This window comes from Protomyctophum parallelum (genome assembly GCF_964188405.1).
Source record: "Protomyctophum parallelum genome assembly, chromosome: 6".
NCBI lineage: Eukaryota > Metazoa > Chordata > Actinopteri > Myctophiformes > Myctophidae > Protomyctophum > Protomyctophum parallelum.
In genome coordinates, this window is record NC_139701.1 from 25507318 (window position 1) to 25528768 (window position 21451).

General features: G+C 41.6%; 1 protein-coding gene across 1 annotated transcript in view; it reads right to left on the reverse strand.

Annotated features, from left to right (window-relative positions):
• rabgap1l (RAB GTPase activating protein 1-like) overlaps nt 1-19315 on the reverse strand; it is a 118309-nt gene extending 98994 nt beyond the window's left edge. Inside the window, exons 1-5 of the mRNA XM_083767493.1 lie at nt 19250-19315; nt 7009-7238; nt 6011-6278; nt 1168-1372; nt 278-452 (exon numbers count right to left, since the gene is read on the reverse strand). Of these exons, the coding sequence (XP_083623619.1) occupies nt 278-452; nt 1168-1372; nt 6011-6278; nt 7009-7185 (825 nt within the window). The 5' untranslated portion in view covers nt 7186-7238; nt 19250-19315. The remainder of the gene's footprint in view (nt 1-277; nt 453-1167; nt 1373-6010; nt 6279-7008; nt 7239-19249) is intronic.
• Nucleotides 19316-21451: the final 2136 nt, after the last annotated feature.

Below are 21451 nucleotides of genomic sequence, written 5' to 3' on the forward strand. Positions count from 1 at the left end.
CCTTCCGATCCCGGGCTCCCCCAGAGTTAGTGTCAAAGTGTCCTTGAGCAATGCACTGAACCCCTAATTACTCCTGATGAGCAGGTTGCATGCATGGTTTCCTCTGCCATCAGTGTATGAATGTGTGAATGTAATGCACAATCATTGTAAAGCGCCTTGTATAAAGGAGCTAGTATATAAATGCACTATTTACCATTTATAACAACTGTACTGTATGTCACTTATACGAATTATAATGTTACTTAAGGTTAAGTAAACACATGTTACTGTGACTCACAGCCTCTTTGATGTGACAGGAGAACACATGGATCTGGAAGTCCTCAGAGCTCCTGTAACTCTCAGTGAAGGAGAAGCAGTCATCCTCCACAGAACCCTCTTTGCCCCGAGCGCAGAACAGAACCTTGTAGATGGGGAACGACGCAAGTTCTGTGCCCGAGGCCTGGTCCACGATCCTGAAAACACAATACAGCACCTTTAATTCTAATAGGGTTCTATCTACGACCCTAAAAACACAATACATGGTTTGTCCTTATGCAGACAATGGATGAAGACAATAGACTTCATGCAAATAACCGTGTCATTGACTGCAATCCTATATGAACTCTAAATTAGGATTAGGAAATAAGGATTTTTGACAACACCAGACCCGTCAACAAGATTACGAGTGAGCCAGGAGGACTTGTGTGTGTTAGATCGTGTTACTGTAGATATACTTTCAACCTAGCATCCCTACTTTAATGTTTAAGATATGTCTTATGAGTGGTAAAAACAAGAATGACACAGTCATATTATGCCATCTTGTGCCAAGCTAAAACCCTTGGAAAGTACTGTCATGCATCTTACTAAACATTACCAAATGTTAAACAACTCCTACATTTCAAGTGCTTATCAGGGTGGGGGAGTCCCAGTTCAAATATGATTATTTTGGGGGGTCACAGAGCATGAAAAGGTTGGAGAACCAGTGGGCTATTGTATCAGACAGAGCGCTGACAACGTCGTCAGATGGGGGAGCTGGGTGCTCTAGGTAAACCGGGTTGTTAGAGCCATCCATCCATCCAATGAAACATGTTTACATGATTGAAAGCACAGCCCATTTCCCTCCTTATGTTGCGCCGGCAGTTGTGATCCCAGATAGCCTGAGAGGACTCGGTACAGTGGTGTACGTACCTGACACAGCCGTCAGGGTGGTTGGGGACGTGCAGGGTGACAGGGATGGGGATGGCACTCTCCTCTCTCAGCGTGGCCATGGCTCTCTGAGCCTCCGGCTCGTTGCGGGGGGCTTTGACCCACGTACAGCCCAGGTAGCACAGCTTACTGAACTGGACACTGTCCTCTTCTGGGGCTGGAGGACCACCACACACTGACGGACTCACTGAGACGCACGCACGCACGCACGCACACACACACACACACACACACACACACACACACACACACACACACACACACACACACACACACACACACACACACACACACACACACACACACACACACACACACAAGACATGTGTTAATGAATGTTGTCCATGTCCACTGAAACGCATCTACAGCGTCTTTGAATTTCCTCGTACAGTTCCAGTTCCCGTCACAGAGTAGCAGCACTGACCACCGCTACTGACCACCGCTACTGACCACCGCTACTGACCACCGCTACTGACCACCGCTACTGACCACCGCTACTGCATGAACAGAATGTTTGCAAACCCTGTGGAAATAAATGACTCACACCCCAAGTAACGTTGTGATGATTAAAAGTCTGCATTTTGCATTGACAAGTGAATAGAGGAGTGAAATTAATTGCTGCTAAAGATGCATACTGTACACAAATTAAGCCTCTTAGATTCTTCTGAATTATTTGCACATTTGCTGCTAACAATACATACTGTATGCACATACAAATATATTGTAAACATATTTATGTGGTTTATTATGCTACGGTTTATTATGCTACCGTTCCATATTGATATTGCTTTTCATTTTTACTTCTTATCTATTATCTGGTCACCCTCCTGTGTGAGTGTGACAAATAAAGATTATTGATTGTAAATGCTTGCAATGAGACGCTGTTACGGGTTACGGCCCCATGTGGCCTCATATGGTGTGTTAACCCTCTTGACTGACTTCTGTTATTTCTGTGCCCTATAGAGCGTCGCAGTCCCACCCCCTTTCAGAACGACGAGTGGCCCAGGAAATGAATCCCAATGCATTTTGCCCATAGGCTTTTCTTAAAGTATTTATTTAAAGACGGTTACGCCGGGACAAAGCCAACTCGGATCGTGACAAATCATGACAATGAACACAATATTTTGGGCCGATCAAATCATTAGAAAGAAGAAAATAAAGGCAGGAGACAACACTATTTGTTTAGTTTTTCTTCTTATAGTCCAGACTATAGCTAAGCTATTTCGTAGTTGCATTTCAAAATATTTCTTGAGTGTATCACTTTCAATAGGAAAGCATTGGTAGGGGTGTACTGCCATTTCCTTTGAGATCCATTTTTGACTCCGTTTGTATTTAGTTAGGCTTAGATATAGGCTTTCCCTATTTATACTTTTGATATTTATATTTCTGTAAACTCAATTTGTGCGTAATAATAAATGTAAAACTATTTTTTTGGTTAACTGTCTATGTGTTACTCCTTAAGCCTCTAGACTTCATATGAGGTCGGGGCAGTGAGTTGGAGCGATCTGGGAATGAACGGTAGGTCTATGTTTTGTATTGATAGTTATAGATCACCATTGTGTTAGTTATAGATCACCATTGTGTTAACAGCCTGTTCAGGGACTACAGATGAACATTTGCCAAATGGCTAATTTCAAAAGTGAAATGTTGATATGTTGTGCATTGTCCCTGGTAAATAAATACATCTTGTCTCTCTTTCTATCATGTCTCTCTCTATCATGTATCTTTCTCCCTCTCTTTATCTATCACAGCAGACTTTCAGTGCTTTGAAGAAAGGCAAAGAATGACAGGAAATACCAGGTTTCACTCTTGCGCACGCAAACGCACACAAGCGTGCGCACACAAGAGCACGCACACACACACAACACACACACACACACACACACACACACACACACACACACACACACAGGGTTTATCTGATCACACGACTCAAAAATGCTGGGTTGTATACACAGATAAGTACAGAAAACAGTATGTGACTACTATAGGTGCACGTGGCGTGCGTCCACTGTGTGCACGTTTATGTAAATGACACGTCACAGTTATAACACAGACAATACCGAGTGTTCTATTTACAGTGCCTCTATAAATAGAAGATCACATCTACGACATCAAACATTGACCAGAGAGAGAGAGAGAGAGAGAGAGACAGAGAGAGAGACAGACAGACAGACAGACAGAGACATGATGACTGACAAAGAGAATGAGAGAAACACTCATAGGACATGTAAGAACAACAGAGAATGAGAGAGACAAATGGAAGAGGAAGAGTGTGTGTGTGTGTGTGTGTGTGTGTGTGTGTGTGTGTGTGTGTGTGTGTGTGTGTGTGTGTGTGTGTGTGTGTGTGTGTGTGTGTGTGTGTGTGTGTGTGTGTGTGTGTGTGTGTGTGTTAGGGCTGTGCAAGATTGACACTTGGTGGTGAACAAACGCTATTTCCGTGCTCGGACAGACCCAGAGACCCATGGGTACAGACCCAGGGACACACATAGCTGTCTATAGGAGTGGTTGCACCACTCAAAAAACAAAACAAGTGAAGCTGAATTTGCACTTCTTAGGTCGATGCACAACGCTCTGTCACAACATACACACAGGCTATATGCAGCCATATTGTAAAGAATCTTACTAATGAAGGCTGTTCCATATTCTGGTCAAACAGAGTCAGTGTGCTGATATTGTGCATGTTGGCTAACTGGAAACACTACAGATGTGTAACTGAGTGTACATTTGTACACTCTCAGAGTTATAGGGGTCCTTGAAAGTAAAATGTTTGAGAACCACTACTGTTCTACACAAAAATGGAACAGAGCTTTGTTTGGTATAATCGGTAAGACCTGTGAAGGATGTAAAAGAAGAGGCCCAATATCGTTCCAATATGGCTGTTAGGCATAGAACCTACACATAGCGAATGAGTGAGAGGGACAGAGGAAGGAAGTGTCTCCTTAAACACGCAAACAGGAAGCAGAACAATGAGAGGGGCTATAAACGACATCATAAACTCCTCTCCACCAATATACTCTCTCTACAATACACTTATCACTGCCACCAAAATAAAGCATCCGTTACCTTTGAGCGAGGTTTATAATTGTGTTCAAAGTGAGGGTAAGTGGTTTACTTTGATTAAAATAAGTGTCTCCATGTCTCTCCAGCTCTTTATTAAACAAGTCGGGATAACAATTTAAATCAATCAGGATATAGAGCTCAGTCAGGAATCAGGATACAGATTAAACTGGAAGTGATGACACACAAAGAAATGAGAAATGAGCAGACAAGAATGGAACTGGAACTATGAACTTGAAGCTGATAAATGGGTACTCTCCCTTGTTTGTACGAAATGTTGCAATCCACCTGAAAATGTATTATTAAAGGGATTGTGACATAAAACAAAAGGTTTTGGAATTGTTCTTGGTTTTTTTTGGGTTTTCTAATCTCAATTTCACCCAAAAAACATGAACTTTTAACATTCAGTAGATTTTCTGTGATCTGGGGTTTTCTGGCTCAAACAGGTAGTCTGATTTGCCGGCAGTAAGTGACATCACTTACTGCAAATCCCATATATGTCAATGGGATTTGCCAGCAGATGTCACTGTTTCACTGTGTTGCCTGTTTTCATTGTAGCTCAAAAGGCCCAAAAAACTCCAAAGAAAACTTCAGACCCCAGAAAATCCACTGAATGTTCAAAGTTCAGGTTTTTTGGGTGTAATTGAGGTCATAAAACCTAAAAGAAAAAAGAAAAATAAATGAAAATGAATGTCATAAAACCTTTAAATGACTGTTTATTAAAGAGCTGAAGAGACGGGGAGACTGCTATTGCTACAGCAATTATCAGAAATATAGTGCTTTATGCTTTCAACAGAAACATTTTTATTTTAACAAAAAAATATAACTTGCCCTACATTAAAGATGTTTTTATTTAGACAGGACGGTAGAGGAAGAGGAAGTTGAAGACAGACACAGGAAGGACATAAAGGACCAAAAAAAAGATACCCGTCACTATTTGACTGGAGGTGGGGGTGTGTGTGTGTGGGGGGGGGGGGGGGGGGGGGGTTGTGGTTGTGCCATTCAAAAGAGGAGAATTAACCAAAAGAATAATGTGTTATTAATTATAACAGCCATATGATAGGCTTGAGAGGCATCAGGAATGACCATATACCAGCATAGAAATGTAGAAATACCCAAGATGTCTTTCCTCTTTCAATTAAACTGATACAGAGACGCTGTACTGTTCGAGAGGGAAAAGAAAACTCAAACTCAAAACGATTAGTAAGGAACTAGTCTAAGCAGTCATTATGGTTGTGTTTAACCAGAGCAGAGCACCATGTCACCAGTCTGGAGAGGATGGTGGTAGTGCACGTACTATAGCTGGTAGTGCACCTCTTTCTCCTCCTAGCCAGCGCTCACAGCATGTCGATGCGTTGTGAGTTTGTAGATCTGCTATTTTCAGATTGCGACATCCGAGCACAACCAAACATAAAATGATTTGTCTTCTAGTTCTACTGGATGTACTCTCCACTAGTCCCTCCCTAACATTTTAGTCTAGTTTTTATTTGTTTATTGTGAATGTCTTAGTTTTTGTCATCATAGCCTAGTTTTTGTTTTGTTTTTATTACATTTACGTCATTGAAAAAAGGTGGTCAAAAAAACATGTTTTTGTCATAGGTTTAGTCGATGAAATCAACACTGCTCCTAGCTGAGCCTTGTATGTATGAGTACGTGACTGCTAAAAAGTATTTTAATCTGGAATGTTTGAAATGCAGAACAAGGTACCTGGTATAGGACCAAAAAGTATTTTAATCTGGAATGTTTGAAATGCAGAACAAGGTACCTGGTATAGGACCAACGTTGTCCAAGATTACTGCCTGGGGTCTGTGCTCTTTGGGGACCTCCGTGTCCCCCTGTCTTTCCGACTGTTTCTCTGTCTGTATCTCTGGCCGTCTGTCCGTCTGTCTCTCTGTTTGTGTCTCTGGCTGTCTGTCCATCTGTCTCTCTGTCTTCTCCATCTTCTCCACGCTGCTCTTCTCCTCCTGCTCGTCGTCGTCGTCTAACACCTCCTCCATGGCCTTCTGGAGCTGCTCGCTGCCGTTCACTGACATCTGAGAGAGAGACAGAGAGAGAGAGAGAGAGAGAGAGAGAGAGCTCTGATTACACATTTGTTCATTAACATTTAATTGTAATCGCATTGTTTTGATAGCTTTGTTCCACTTTAGCAATGATTTTTTTTTGTTGCCAATAATTCGATGACCGGCAGTCTCTCCGGTAGGAGACTCAAATGAGGCTCGTTTTAAGGGGACAAGCCCAAAGGCCGGGACTTTGGTCCCTTATTGTATTTGTCAGTATTTTTCTTCTCCTTCTGCCAAATGTTGAGGACACGAAGACAACCAAAGGGAGGCCAAAGGGTGCACTCCCTAGAGGCCAAGGAAGAAACATTTATAATCAAATCTGCCTGTTTTATCCATACATCAGGCAAACCAGTATACACTATCTATCACAAACTGGTGGAGGACTGTAGCCCTGAGGGGCACTTTTTCTAGTTAAAGTGTCACAACAAGTTGTCTCAAGACACATTATATGTAGAGCAAAGGACCGACGGAGATCCCACCCAGAGCAAGCAATTTCGTGTCACTCAGTGCCAGTGGTAACATCAAATCATCCTATTATAACTTAGGAAGGGGACAAAAAACAAACAATCTCCATGAATTCAAGGCTTCATGGGGTGTGTAATTGATTTATCTTTTTCATTTTGGGGCTGAACTACTCCTTTACGTGGTTATCCAAAACAACCAAGCTATGTCAGAGCAGGAGGAGGTTTCACATGTGTCTGACCTTCAGCCTTGGCTTGCCCTCAGAGCCGTGGGGCGATCCTCCTCCGGTCTGCACCAGAACAAACTCCTCACTGGTGACGGTGGCCACAGACTCCGTGGAAACGCTCACTTTACCCAGAGAACGGTTGTCCTCCAGGGTGGAAATGCTGACTTTGCCCAGGGAAGAGTTGTCGTCCATGGCTGGGAAGCCTGGACCTCACCCCACGTTGAGCCAGAGAGACCTCTCCACCGCTACAAGATGAGATAAGACCAGCCTGAATGGGAGTTGTTACTTGTTACCACTATCGGCATCGGCTGCCGATGCTGCCTTAAATATGACGAATATGCAAGTCTATGCCATTCCGAATCGATACCATAGAATTTATCACAAGATGACCAAATATTTTTGCATTGTCAAAGCTTCGGTTGATTAGTCTTAGTTTTAGTCATCATATCTTAATTCATATATAGATATTAAGTTTTCGTCAATGAAGGTAGTTGACGAAATTAACACTTAATTAAGTGTTAATTAAATTAACACCCCAGCCGCTTCTCACCTTCTCTCCTGTCACAGGTGTGGGGGGGGGGGAGGGGGGGTCCTCTTCTTGCTGCTACCCCTGCTCTCCTACACAGACAAACACAAAGTAACATGTGTGTTATTTCAAACCAGGGGTCTTCTACAGGGGGAGGGAGGGGAGGGGGGGTTTATAGGATATAGATAGGCAAGATACATTTTAATATTTGTGTATTAACCGCTCAAACACTAGCATCCCTACCTCACATTGTGAGCTTGCAGATCGGCTATTTTCGGCAAAAAGGTTAGGTATAGTATTGGTGGTATGATTACTCTATGGAAGTAAAAGCTGTGCTTGTGCACAGAAACATAACAGGGGTGTCACGCAGTATAAAGGCCGTCGGGATCTGGAGTCGAACCCGTGGCACACTACCAGACTGGGCTACCAGCCAGGGTGCCTGGACCGCTGAGCCACGGCCCAGGCCTCTTTGTTAGTTTTTAAATAAGTATAAAACTCTTACATTTATTCATGTGGGCGGCAGGGACCAGCCCTGTTACATCACTCATGATCAGTAATCTGGGACATTAGTACAGTATGACATACGGTATTTGGGCAAGGTTTAAGCACCGTCAGGATCCCATTGACTCTGTTATGAAAAAAAAAAAAATCAAAGAAATATAAAAAATATTAAAGGACCACTTCACCAATTTTCAACCTATCTTATACGTAATTGTTCATCATAAAATACTAACATTATAATAATAATAATTATTATTATTATTATTATTCGCTCTTTTTTTACCGATTGGGTTACCAGATTGGTGAAAGACAGACAGAGAGACAATGCCTGTGGTGAAGACACATATTCAAGCACTCACTCATTTCATTTACACACAACCTTCAAGGTGTTGATGTGATTACATCACCTAGCAGTCAAGTCCATTCCCAGTCCAAACCCACAAACTATTTAATGACACAAGGAGCTAGGCTGTGATTTGAAACAGCATGCCACTTATAATGGTTACACGCATACTACTAGGCTACTACCAACTTCCTGTCATTTTCATTCAGCACTAATTCCTGCACTCAAAATAACACATTTCGAGTTAAAGCATAATCAATTAGTTCAAGTATGTGAATAAATCCAGTTTACATCAAAGACACACGCGCGCTCACGCACGCGCACACACACACAGCTGTGTGCTACTTTTATAGCATATAATGCACATAATGCAATCAGCAGCCAAGAATGCCAAGAGTGTGTTAATTGAATTTCAATGACTCTCTGTATGTCTTGGAATTGCTTCTATTAAAGTCACCAGGAGGAGGATGACAAACTGATGAATCATTAATGGCTTTGTAACACACACACACACACACACACACACACACACACACACACACAACATGGTATACCCAATATGGTCCCACTAGTAAAACCAGTGCAAGCCAAGTACAGACAGAACATGGTGTTACACAGAGCATGGTGTCCCAGTAAAACCAGTAGCCACACAGACAGAACATGGTGTTACACAGAACATGGTGTTCAAGTAAAACCAGTAGCCACACAGACAGAACATGATGTTACACAGAGCATGGTGTCCCAGTAAAACCAGTAGCCAACAGAACATGGTGTTACACAGAACATGGTGTCTCAGTAAAACCAGAATTGCACCATCATGTGACTCATCACATGTATTCAATTATGAAATGCATTGAGCAGGAGGAGTCCAGTAGCGCTGTGGTGTGGTCATGTGTCAAATGTCATGGAGTCTCACACAGACTCTACACACACAATGTCACACACATATTATTTCTGACGACGACAAATGGTGGAGTTTGAACTTACAATGGGTTTATATAGGAAGGGACGTGTCTGAGGGGGTTGGCGAGGCTAGGCTATGTTGGCAGAGCTATGAAACACTGATGAAACTGGTCTGCCTGGCAGGCCTGGACTCCGGAGAAACCAGTCTGAGCCAGTGTGGCTTAACCTGGGTGTGTCATGTTTGTCTGTCTGGGAGTGTCCTGTCTCTGTCGAGATTCTTTTAACTTTAATTCAACCCAAAAGATACCTCAGGGGGTCCCCACATGGGTTTAGGGGGGCTTCCCAGATGACAGCGAAGTGACAATTTAATGACTTTTAAAAGAAAGAATAACATTACTGCCTCAAAAGTAATCAACAAACTATACTATAAAAACTGGTCAAACATTGGCCAAATTGTCAAATAATATAAGAAAGGGGCAAGTTTGAAAATAGCCAATCTACAAGCTCACAACACCTCGATGTGAGCTGCTATTTCCACAATATTTATGGAACCGAGTCAAACTACAGTAAATGTAAGGCCTCAACTCCTACATTTCAAGTGCTTATCAGGGTGATTGATTATTTTTGGGAGCCACAGCCTTAAAAGGTTGAGAACCAGGGACCTAGAGCTGGCTATTGTGTGCCATTCAACAGAGTGTTAACAATAACCAACATAATAATGTGTTATTTAATTGCCATATAGGCTTGGGAGGCATAAATATCTCCTTGATTTTCCTTTGTTTCCTACATTAAAAAAGAATATGTACCTGTATTATTTCAAAAAACATTTCACCAGTTAAATATAATTCCAACATTTTCAAAAGCATCTTATTCATATATTGTAAAATAAATCAAGTAATGTCCATAAATAAATTGAAAACAATAAAATAAGTTTAAGAAGTAAAAACAGATCTACAAGTACATCTTGTAGATCTGCTATTTTCACTAGGTCCGGGGGAAATTTCTCTTTTGGGTCTCGAGCTAAAAAGTTTGGGAACCACTAAGCAGTCATTATTGTTAACCACCAGGCCCGAGCACAGCTGTGTTCCAATCTGTACAGTGTGTGTACACACACACACACACACACACACACACACACACACACACACATGCGCAACTAACACGGACTCGAAGCCCTATTATCTAATCTAAAAATGTCTACCCTAACGTCAAACTCCTAGTCCTTCCCATATTGTGACCTTGTATGTACAGGTAGATTGTAGATTTTATCTTGTACAATGAAATAATACAGGGATTAATCTGACTATTCAATTTTGTAGATTTACATTATCAAAAATATATTCACTTTATTTTTTTACTGCTTTTGAATTACTTGATTAAACTACTTAAGCAAGATTAAGTCAGTTAGAGGTTTGGCTATATCTGGGGTTAATATTCCATCCCTAGCCTCGAGAGGACACTGGGGAGGTAATAAATCATAATAAAACGTTTCAAATAAATTACCCAAATGGCTTTTTTGGGAACTCAAATCAAACAAAGACTCTGCTACCAAATCTTAGAAAACACACTAACTGCAGCCAACATATCTGTGCCACAATCTCCGACGTGCGTGCGTGTGTGCGTGTGTCCAGCCACAGGCCGGCTCTTGTGACTGGCCTACATCAAGTCCAACTAGCTCTCCTGCTTTACTAACAACAAACATATCAGGCTTACAGTAATGCCAACCGAGAGGAGAGGAGAGGAGAGGAGAGGAGAGGAGAGGAGAGGAGAGGAGAGGAGAGGAGAGGAGAGGAGAGGAGAGGAGAGGAGTATTGAGAGGAGTATTGAGAGGAGTATTGTGTGGTGGCACCTACCTTAAACCCTGTAGCACTTTGAGATTTGTGAAAATGTGAGGTGTTACAAATCAAATGTATTATCTTTTTTATTTATTATTAATATTAATAATATTATTATTGTTGTTGTATAGAGAAGCAGCCAGTTCGAGGGGGACTCGACTGTTATAAAATAGTTGAGCTTTGCTACAGTCTGATAAAACATGCAGTCAGCAGGAGGAAGCTTGTGCAACACGTACAGTACAACATCAAACCACACACATCTGCCAACTGGACCCAGTGACAAGCAGCGTTTAGCAAGAGAAACAAGCAGCCAGCTCTACGAAAACAAGCCCAAAAGAAGTGTAACTATATGGGCCACATGATCACCCTCACCCATACAGGGGGTCCCCAGAAAAATGAGGCCTGAGGCCAATTCAACAATACAGTAAATCAGTTATCAAACTTTTTCGAGCACTTTCAAGATGTTTCAGAAATGTTGGAAGGAGCAGAAAGAAGCAGATAGGAAGCAAGCCTAATAAGCAACTACACTTCAGAAACAAGCCCCACAAAGCAATTATACAGAAAAACAAGCCCAAAGTCGCTTATAATAAGCGTACATGGCAACACAGATAAGAGAGAGAGCAATGACACACAAGGTTATGTGCATGTCAGTTATTACATAATCACTTGACCACTATTATTTGAGATAATCAGAATCATTTTTGCATTATTGTCATATTTGTGTCCACTGTTCATAATTCTGTATATGAATTTATCTGTTGAAAAAATTGTGAAAACAGCTGATCTTTAAGCTCACAATAGGCATGTAGATTTTTTTGTATAAAATTATTAAATGCCTGGACATTTTTGGCCATACATTATTATGATTATTGGCTAAATGTTTTTTTTTATATCCATTTGAAGAAAAAGAAAATCACAATAAAAACATTATCAAGGGAAAAGAAAAATAGTGGGCGGCCTATTTTTATTTTTTTGCATTTTAGGGGAAATAGTGTACAGTAGGAGCAAATGATCACGAAAGAAACAAAGTCACATACTGTAACAAGACAGTGTCAAATATGGTTAAAATAGAATAATTAATTATGCATCTTGTGAGAGAAACATGTGCAGCAGATATAAATAGTATCAAATAGAAGTTATAGAACAGAATCACAGTCTCTTGTAGGTGAGAGACAGTATATCAAACGTGTTGTCTCTGTCGGGTGGAAAACGCATATGTCCAGGACTGTTACTTTTCAAGATTCAAACTTTTCAAAAACAGCAGATACTGTTGTCTGACACAGTAAGTAATAAGGCATTAAATATTTAGGAAAAACATTACACAAAACATTGCCCGACAGTCACAGCAACGAAATGTAAGTGATGGTGTCAGTACAGCAGCAGTAAATCATAGTCATGATGTACATATTGCCTTTATGAAGTATAGTATTTGGTCATTTTGGGATGAGAATGTATCCCCCTGGCCCTGGGACACAAATGGAATGGAACAGAGTGGATCTTAAAAAGGGAGTCGCTGTTTGAATAGAGATGTTGTTAATGTTTTACCGTTGGCGTCTGGGTAAAACCCAGAATATTCCCGACAAGAGGTTGTGTTTTTCTTTCATACCAGTATAGCCAGTCTTCTGTACTGGCACTGATTTCACACAGTATGGAGGAACTGCCCCGGTAAAAGACGACGGTAAATAACGGGTCTGATGGTCTCACACAGTGGTGGAAGAAGTACATCAATACTTTACTCAAGTAGAACTAGTAACAAACACACTATGTGGGAAATGCTCTGTTACAAGTACAAATCCTTATAAAACTACTATTCGTCAAATTATGAAATAAATTCAAAACTACTTCAAAGATACTACCATTTGGGTCTTCTTTCAGCTGAAACTACAAATTAACCAGAAATATCAAAACAGATCTTTAGAACATCTAACAGACTTAATCTTGCTCATGTAGCAAGTTTTTAGATGATTTGTGTTTTTCTTTCTTATACTAGTGTATATTAACAAATCCACTTTCTTCAAATTCTAATAAGTCTGATTAACCTTTTAAGCCCTGTATTATACTTTGTTGTACAAAATTGTCTTGCAAAAATAGAATATTAGAGTAATATTACACAGTACACTACAGACCTTGTCAGAGAACTATGAGGGCAGTGTAAAAAAAGGTTTTTTATCACATTCATTTGTAGTCAAAAGTGTGCAATAATTGTTGAAGTAATGGACCAGCCACTGCTACTTTGACAGTTAATTAACTACAGTAATCAACTTTTCCACTATGAAAACAATATAGTGTATGTGCATGCATAAAGAGTGGCAAATTGAGTGGCAAAGTGAGTTTAACATCGGTTAACATTGTTTAATGCAATCGAATAAGACTTTCTATCCTAGATAGAGCACTGTTTCCCAAACAGTGGGTCATCAGGACTCATTTGTGGGTAATAATTCAGCAGTATAGTGAAAATAGCAGATCTACAAGCCCACAAAATGTAGATTTTCACTAGTTTGGGTCTTGGACGAACGTCTATTCTCTCGTTTTGGGTCTCGACCTGAAAAGTTTGGTAACCACTGGGATAGAGTATGACATGCACAGGGCTTAAGTGGTTAATAAAACAAGAGCTGTCAAAGGTCATCATGAAGTCAACCACCACATGACATCCTTCCTGCATGACACACTAGGACAGTGGGTCTCAGGGTTCCTTGACAGGTTACCAAATGTACAGGTCTGTACTCTGTAACCCAGAGTGTACAAAAGCAGTACAAAATGGAACCAAATGACCCATCACCCATACAGTAGGTCCTTTTAAATTAAGAAGTTTGAGAAGTGAGAGAACCACTACAAGAGTAGGCCCACATAGTTCTCCTACTAGGTCCTCTCACGCTCCACACTACACATTTAGTTTGAGTATTATTTTACTATTCTTTTTATTTCATTGTTTTATGTTTGACTTTTTTTTTCTTTTCTTTTTTTACGTTGATCTGTTATCAACGATTACAGAACACTTATTCTGCGGATCCATGGGTGTTGTACTGGACTGATTGTTGCTGTATATTAAACCAGATACTTGAAGATACGTGAAGCTACTGCTACTTCACTAGTTTATTTCACTGGATACTTTCTTACTGTTACTCAAGTGAGTTGTTTGGATGACTACTTTTAATTCCACAAGACAAATTGAGTACAGTTGTTGGAGATACTCTAGCCGCCTGTGAAACAAACAACACAATGACGTTAAAGACATTGAACTTTAGTTTTTGGTCTAAAGGTTTCATGGCCGGTCAGGGCGGCATACTGCTGCTACAGCAGGTTTATTTTAAAAGACAGTCCAGGGGCAGTCAGCAGCACTCAGCAGCAAGCTGGGAGGAATGTCCACTTTCCCTGCCTGGCCTCCACTGCTCTGGTACTCCCATAAGATTCAAACACTATCTGTCCCATGAGGCTCATGTCAGTGTTGTTGATTTTGACAATAAATTAGTTTTTTTGTTTAGTTTTTTTGTTTCATAGTCTTTTTTTTAGGTTTTAGTCAAATTTTAGTCATCTGAAATGTATTTTGGCGGGCTGTGATGGCATCATAATGAGTGATTTTACACTTGGTTGCATGCTGAAAATAGAAGATCTACAAGTTCACAACATGTCACACTGCAATGCATTGTGAGCTTGTAGATCTGCTATTTTCATCAGAGTCATGACTCTGATGAAGACTGCAAGGTCGAATCGTTAGTCTTTGTATACTTTAGCACCTAATAAAGGGCTCTAAATGTCCGTGCTGCTCCAGTCTCTTCTCCTTATGCATGTATTTGACTAATTTATTTATTTGTAACTTGTCATAATCTGCTTATCTGCTGCTTATCTGCTTATCGAAAGACACCCTCATCACTGACTGACAAGCTTGATGTAGCCAACTACTTAAACATCTTCTTTACAAACATTGCAACAACGCTGGTTAACAAACTGCCCTCCCACTCAGGGCGCTTTGGTGTAGAGCACATCAAAGCCTTCTACAAAAACCTAGGTGTTTGTAAAGATTTTAAGGTGGCAATGGTAACAACTGAGGAGGTACTTAAAAAACTGAGTGCCCGTCAACCCCACAAGGCCACTGGCCATGACAATATTCCCTCCAGATTTCTCAGAGACTCCTCAGAGCCATCTCTATAGCTCCAATAATCAGCCACATAATAAACCTCCATCAAACAGGGACAGGTTGCCCTATTTCTATTCTTAGCTCCATCTCGAAAGTGATGGAAAAATCAGACCGGTCTGAAGTGAGTGGTGCAACAGTGGTACTCTATAGGGAGATAGGGACATCGCTGTTCCTTGAAGTGGTTGCACGACTCAAAAATAGTCTATGAACAGGTTGAAAAGTATCTAGCCACAAAAAGAATAAATCCGGCTTCAGAACATCCCACTCCACTGACACATGCCTCCTCTAGTGACCACATCAAACACCACACCACCCCCCCCTGGAACGCCCTACCAACAGTCATTAAGACATGCAAATCCCTTGACTCCTTCAAAATCACTCTTAAAGGGCACCTACGGACAGCTGCAATTCGAAACTGGCCCCCATAAAATCTGAATCCCCCACTTAACCCCTTAACCACTCTCTGGGGGCTGTATTGATATCCCCCACTGCTCATAATAATTAGGAATAAGATGATAAATCTATAGAGCACTTAAGTCTGACGTAATCTACGCATCCTACCTGGGTTGGGTTTTTTTCCCACCATTCTGAATTCCCATAGACATTTTTTATATCGCATGGAAATGTGTTCCAAAAATAAACAAATGATCCCGGTGGTTTGAATCATGTGGATGTGATGAATCAACTGACGGCAAGAAAATGCAAATGTTACTGCCGCCGAATTCGTTTTTTTTGTTGTTGCTAGAAACAGACTATATCAAATATGAGTGACTGACTAACGATACAGAGCCACCTCCCTGACAATATCACAGAGACACTGAGACAGTATGTTTATTTTTGGACCACAATGCTTATGAGACCAATAATTATCCCTGCAAGACCCATTATACATTTCTACCTGCAAAAAAGAGATTTCAACCTTACTACTACTTGTACTACTAGGACTTTGTATTATGTTAAAAAAATATATATATATGCACATTTATAATAATTATTAAAATAATAATAATAATAAAATATAGCTGCAAGCAGCGATAAGGCGGGACCAAGAAAGAAGACAATACACAATAAGAACAATATGCACAAATAAGAATCACAGGCCGAGTTGTCAGTACCCAGATTTGAACCCATGACCTTGTGCTCCAAAGGCAAGAGCTCTACCAACTGAGCTATGCATATCAGGGTTAAAGGTCAAAGGTTAAAAATTGTTCCAGAGATTTTTAATTTGTGTGAATTTCAGCCTATGTGGGGGGTATATGCAAATATCATGAGCAATGGCATGAACATCAATGATGACATTTAGGCGAAAAAAAGAACAGCAATAGGTTTAATTAATTAATTAATTAAAATATGTTGTATTATTGCAACGGTGGGTCTTACAGGGCCAAATGTTATTCTCCATAAAGAATAACTTCCACGACCCAGAGTATGAACGAGTGAAGTCAGGACTTCGGCACTTGATATCACCCTGCTGCTTCTAATAGTTAGTATGGGGAAGTAAGTATTGCGTGTTTGAAAATGTCTGACTGTATGACTGTAGCGAATAACCACCAACTAAAAGATGCCATTATGTCCATGCAGGCCTGCTTTGTCTCCATTTAGTGTATTCCTGTTTACTGTTGTAGTCAGGAAGATCATTCTTTGCATGACGGACCTAATCGGTAATAATTAACAGTTTCTGATTCCCATTTAGTGGATTTCATGTCTATCTTAAGGCTGTATTCTAAATGTTGTGGGTCCAAATCCAGCTAATTTCCTCTCTCTCTCTCTCTCTCTCTCTCTCTACAATGTGTTTCCTGTCTGTACTGTACTGTAGGCCTACTGTACTGTACTTATTTAATAAAAAGCAGCGGTCATGTCTATGCGTGAGGTATGACACAGAGAAAAGTGACTTGATGATGGCTTCATAATCCTGTGCTGTGCTCAAACTGAGAGAAACCCCCAAATAACAACGAACGAATAAACGACAAGAGTGTTGACAACTGGACATCTCAGTCCCTGTGGTTATACCTGCACCGTATCATCGTCATCAGCAGCAGCAGTGCTGCTGCATGCAGCAGCTATGGATCAACAAACCGTGAGGAGGAAGACGACAGCCTAAACACTGTGTAATGCAGCGGCTGTGCCATGATGTTATGTCATACGTATGTGTTGTGGTGACATTAAAGCTGCAATACGCAATGAATAAATAAAATATCGTCAGTGTGTTAATGCAATAGTGTGTTAATGCAATAGCAATAGTCTAGTAGTACAATGTTTTCCAAACAGTGGGTCACATTTGTATGGGTCCCAGACTCCCTTTATTTTTTTGTTATCTACATTTAGTGTATCATTATTTTAAAACCTTTTAAAAAAAGCATTTTTTTCATGAATTAAATTATTTCTTCAGTAATTTCATGAAGAAACCAAAGAAACTATCTAAGATATTCCATGAATTAGAAAACAAGAAATAGTGAAAATAGCCGATCTACAAGCATGCAGATGTGCAATTTTAACTAGTTTGGGTCCCGGGAAAACGTCTAATTTATCTTTTTTGGGTTTCTACCAGAAACATTTTGGAACCACTGGTCTAATACATTGACATACTTCTAATCGCGGGGTAGGACGTGTAACTGTGGGATTGCAAAAGGAATCAAAGGATCAAGTCAAAGGTTATCACTGTAGTATTACACATTTACACACTTACTATGTTGAGACTACAGTCAAGTATGTGTTGTGTTAAAGTGTGCAGCATGAAAGTGAAATGTCCTTGTAGCTTACTGTAGCTTCACTTCACACAAACAGGAAAACAATAACATAGATTATAACTGCCTGTCTCTCATTGAATTCAGAGGAGCTTTATTGGCACGGGAAACATAATGTAGTATGTTTACATTACATTGCAAAACCAGGCAAGTATGTACAATGTATGTACAGTTGGCCCTATGAAAATGTACAAACAGCTGTATATAACACTGCAACTCTGCATCAAGCATTATGCATTGTTTATATAAAAGATAAATAAAAACACAAGACAAAAATGTGTACTTTTGCATTTAGAAATATATGTAAAATAAAAACTGAATTATAATTATTTTCTCTCTCTCAGACTCTCGTCCAAATAGAAGACAATACAGATCTCACTCGCGCGCACGCGCGCACACACACGCACACGAAGACTATGGTCAATAGCTGCTTAGCAGGCTAGCTCGACTTTAGAAGGAGTAATGTGTTTTCTTTCCACTCTAGCTGCGTGCCACCCCGTCACGGTGTGTCTGTGTGTGTGTGTGTTTCTGTTGTGATTTCAAACGACACAGCTGACAACAACACGCCTGTTGTCACACCGTTCACAACACAACTACACACAATACACCCTATATACACACACACAACAGAACATTACATGCTAGCCCGGCTAATGCTAAAGCTAAATTCTACAACCCATAGCCTGGACGGACGGACGACTCGATCCATCCTATCATCTATCCGTTATAATTATAAAAGCAAACTGTAAAACAGCCGACCAAAAGACAGTGAGACTTAATAAAGTGATTATTAAGCCTTTTTTACGCTACCGATATATTGATCAACTCTCCCCCAATGATATGATAACAGTCAGTGAAATATAATTAAAATAAGTTTAAAAAAAATACAAAAAAGATACGAGCCCTGTTATCGTATTTCCCGTCGACAGAACACAGAACTATTGGCACATAGGCTGCACATAGCCAGAGCGAGCCTACACAAATATATTCTACATCAAATATTACATTCTATGAACGTGAGAGCCATGGCAACCATGTAACCAATCACAGCGCGGCAGAGCCTGCGGGGCGATGGGATCTCTATACTTGCTAGCAAGCTCCCCAAGTCCAAAACAGTTTCTACGACATTATTGTTGGTTTCTTTTTCCTTTTTGGAAGCTGCAACAACATTCCGTCTGGACACCAAACAAAAACACAACGTTTATTTTGGACGACATGCACACGTCAACCCAAACAAAGAAATAAACAAACAGACAGCTGTCAACTTACTTGTTTTAGTGGACAGTGTGATGTGTGTGCTGGCTGTCAGTTCACTGTACTGACTACAGAGTACAGAGGACTACAGAGTCCCTGTTGGCGTAACACCAGCATTGCTAACCTATCGAATGCTGTGACTCCAGGGGTCGCCGTTTTGCGATTTTTGGAAATGCGACCTTGTACAAGTGTAACATTTACTATGTCTGTAACATTTGTTCATTTAACATTTAAAGGAAGGGCATAAGTTATATTTTTTGGTTTAAACAAAAGTTTACTTTAGATTTTTTGTTTAATAGTAATAATAACAAGTAAGACACGTGAACGCGGGAAGCGAACGCAGCTGTTGTGGCAGTCTGACATACACATTACACACACACAGAGACAAGTTTTCTTTTTTTTTTAAGTTTTCGTTTAAAAAAAAAAAAATTGTACGTTTTCTACTGCGTGCGTGCGCGTGTTTTTTGTGTGTGATACAGCTGCGCCCTCTGGTTGGCGGGCGGTGTTGCAAGTATGTGTATAACAGATACCCAGGAGAGATGTGCTGTGCTCAGTGCCTTTTATTATAATAAAGCCGGTAGCATACATAACAGCATTGCAATGTCAACAACGGCTTCATGTGACTAAGCGAGGTAATAAAGCTACAGAGGTAGTAACATCCGGGAACCACAGGGTGGGGCCGTAGCCTAGCTAGAGCACCCTGTAACATCTCCCTTCCTTTAGTAAAGTAACAATACTGCATCTCAGTATAACACCACAACAACACCATAACAACACAATAACAAATAATAACTTTTCTCTACATACTTATTTTCTTTATTTTTATTTTATTTTTTTCCACAGCGTTCTTGTCATGTCCCTCTGTACACAGTCCCTGTGTGAGTGACTGACTGTGCGTGTGCGTGCGTGTGCGTGTGTGTATGTGTGTGTGTGTGTGTGTGTGTGTGTGTGTGTGTGTGTGTGTGTGTGTGTGCGTGTGTGTGTGTGTGTGTGTGTGAGAGTCACAGTTCACGTGACCTAAAGGTCAAGTCTATCTGGAGGCCTAATCAGCCTCCCACTCCGGGAGAAGGCCCGGCCCTGCGACTCACCGCACGGTGCGTTCCCAGTCTGCGGGGAAGAAGGTGACGGCCTCGGGGCTGATGGCTTTGGAGACTTTGCAGGGCTGCTGACGACCTCTCTGGTGCATCCCCCGCTCGCAGGCTGCTCCAGGGCCACTTCCGGACGAACTGATGGCTGGAGCGCGACCCCCTCCGCTGGTCGGAGATCGATCCTGTTGCGCCGGAATGTGGTCCCCTCCACGTCGACCAGATAGGATCGGAGCCCCAGCTGCTGCAGACACACTCCTCTCCTCCATCTGCCCGTCCTGTCTCCCGGGAGCGGCTTCATCCGCACAGGCTGGCCAACGTTCAGCTCCGGCAGGTCCCTGGCGGATCTGTCATATGACAGCTTCGCTGCTTGATGTTTCACCCTTAGCTTGTCAGTAATCCCTGTGACGACCTGAGGTGTCAGTAGCTGGTCGGCCACAGGGAGAAAGGTTCTCAGTCGTCGTGACATAAGCCGCTGTGCTGGGCTGCTATTCATACCCTCCGTGGGCGTGCTCCTCCAGTGTAAAATGGCCTTCCAGGGGTCCTCCTTGGCACGGTCTGCCTTTCTGCAGAGGCTCTTTACAATCTTTACAGCTGACTCCGCCTTGCCATTGGCCTTCGGGTGTCTCGGCGAGGACATGACATGCTCGAAACCCCACTCCCTCGAAAACGCCCGGAACTCTCCACCGGCAAACTGGCCGCCACCATCAGAAATGGCCCTGTCAGGGACACCATAGCGGGCAAACAGCGCCTTGCACCGGAGGATGGTGGTGTCCGCAGACAGGTCAGGGAGCAGGTCAAACTCCCAAAAGTCAGAATAGTGGTCGACGATGAGCAGGAAGTGCTGTGCTGCATAACTGTACAAGTCCATGCTCACCAGCTGCCATGGACGTGTGGGGAGCGGGTGTGACATCATAGTCTCTTTCTGCTGCTCGTGCGCATATTCATTGCACACAGAGCACTGCTGCACAAAGTCTTTGACCTCCGCTTGCATTCCTGCCCAGTACAGAGTGTCGCGGGCCTGTCTGTAGCATGCCTCGGCCCTGCCATGGTTGTAGTGAATTCGTCGTAACATTTCAGGACGCATAGACCTGGGGATGATGATACGCTGGCTCCTGAAGAGCACGCCGTC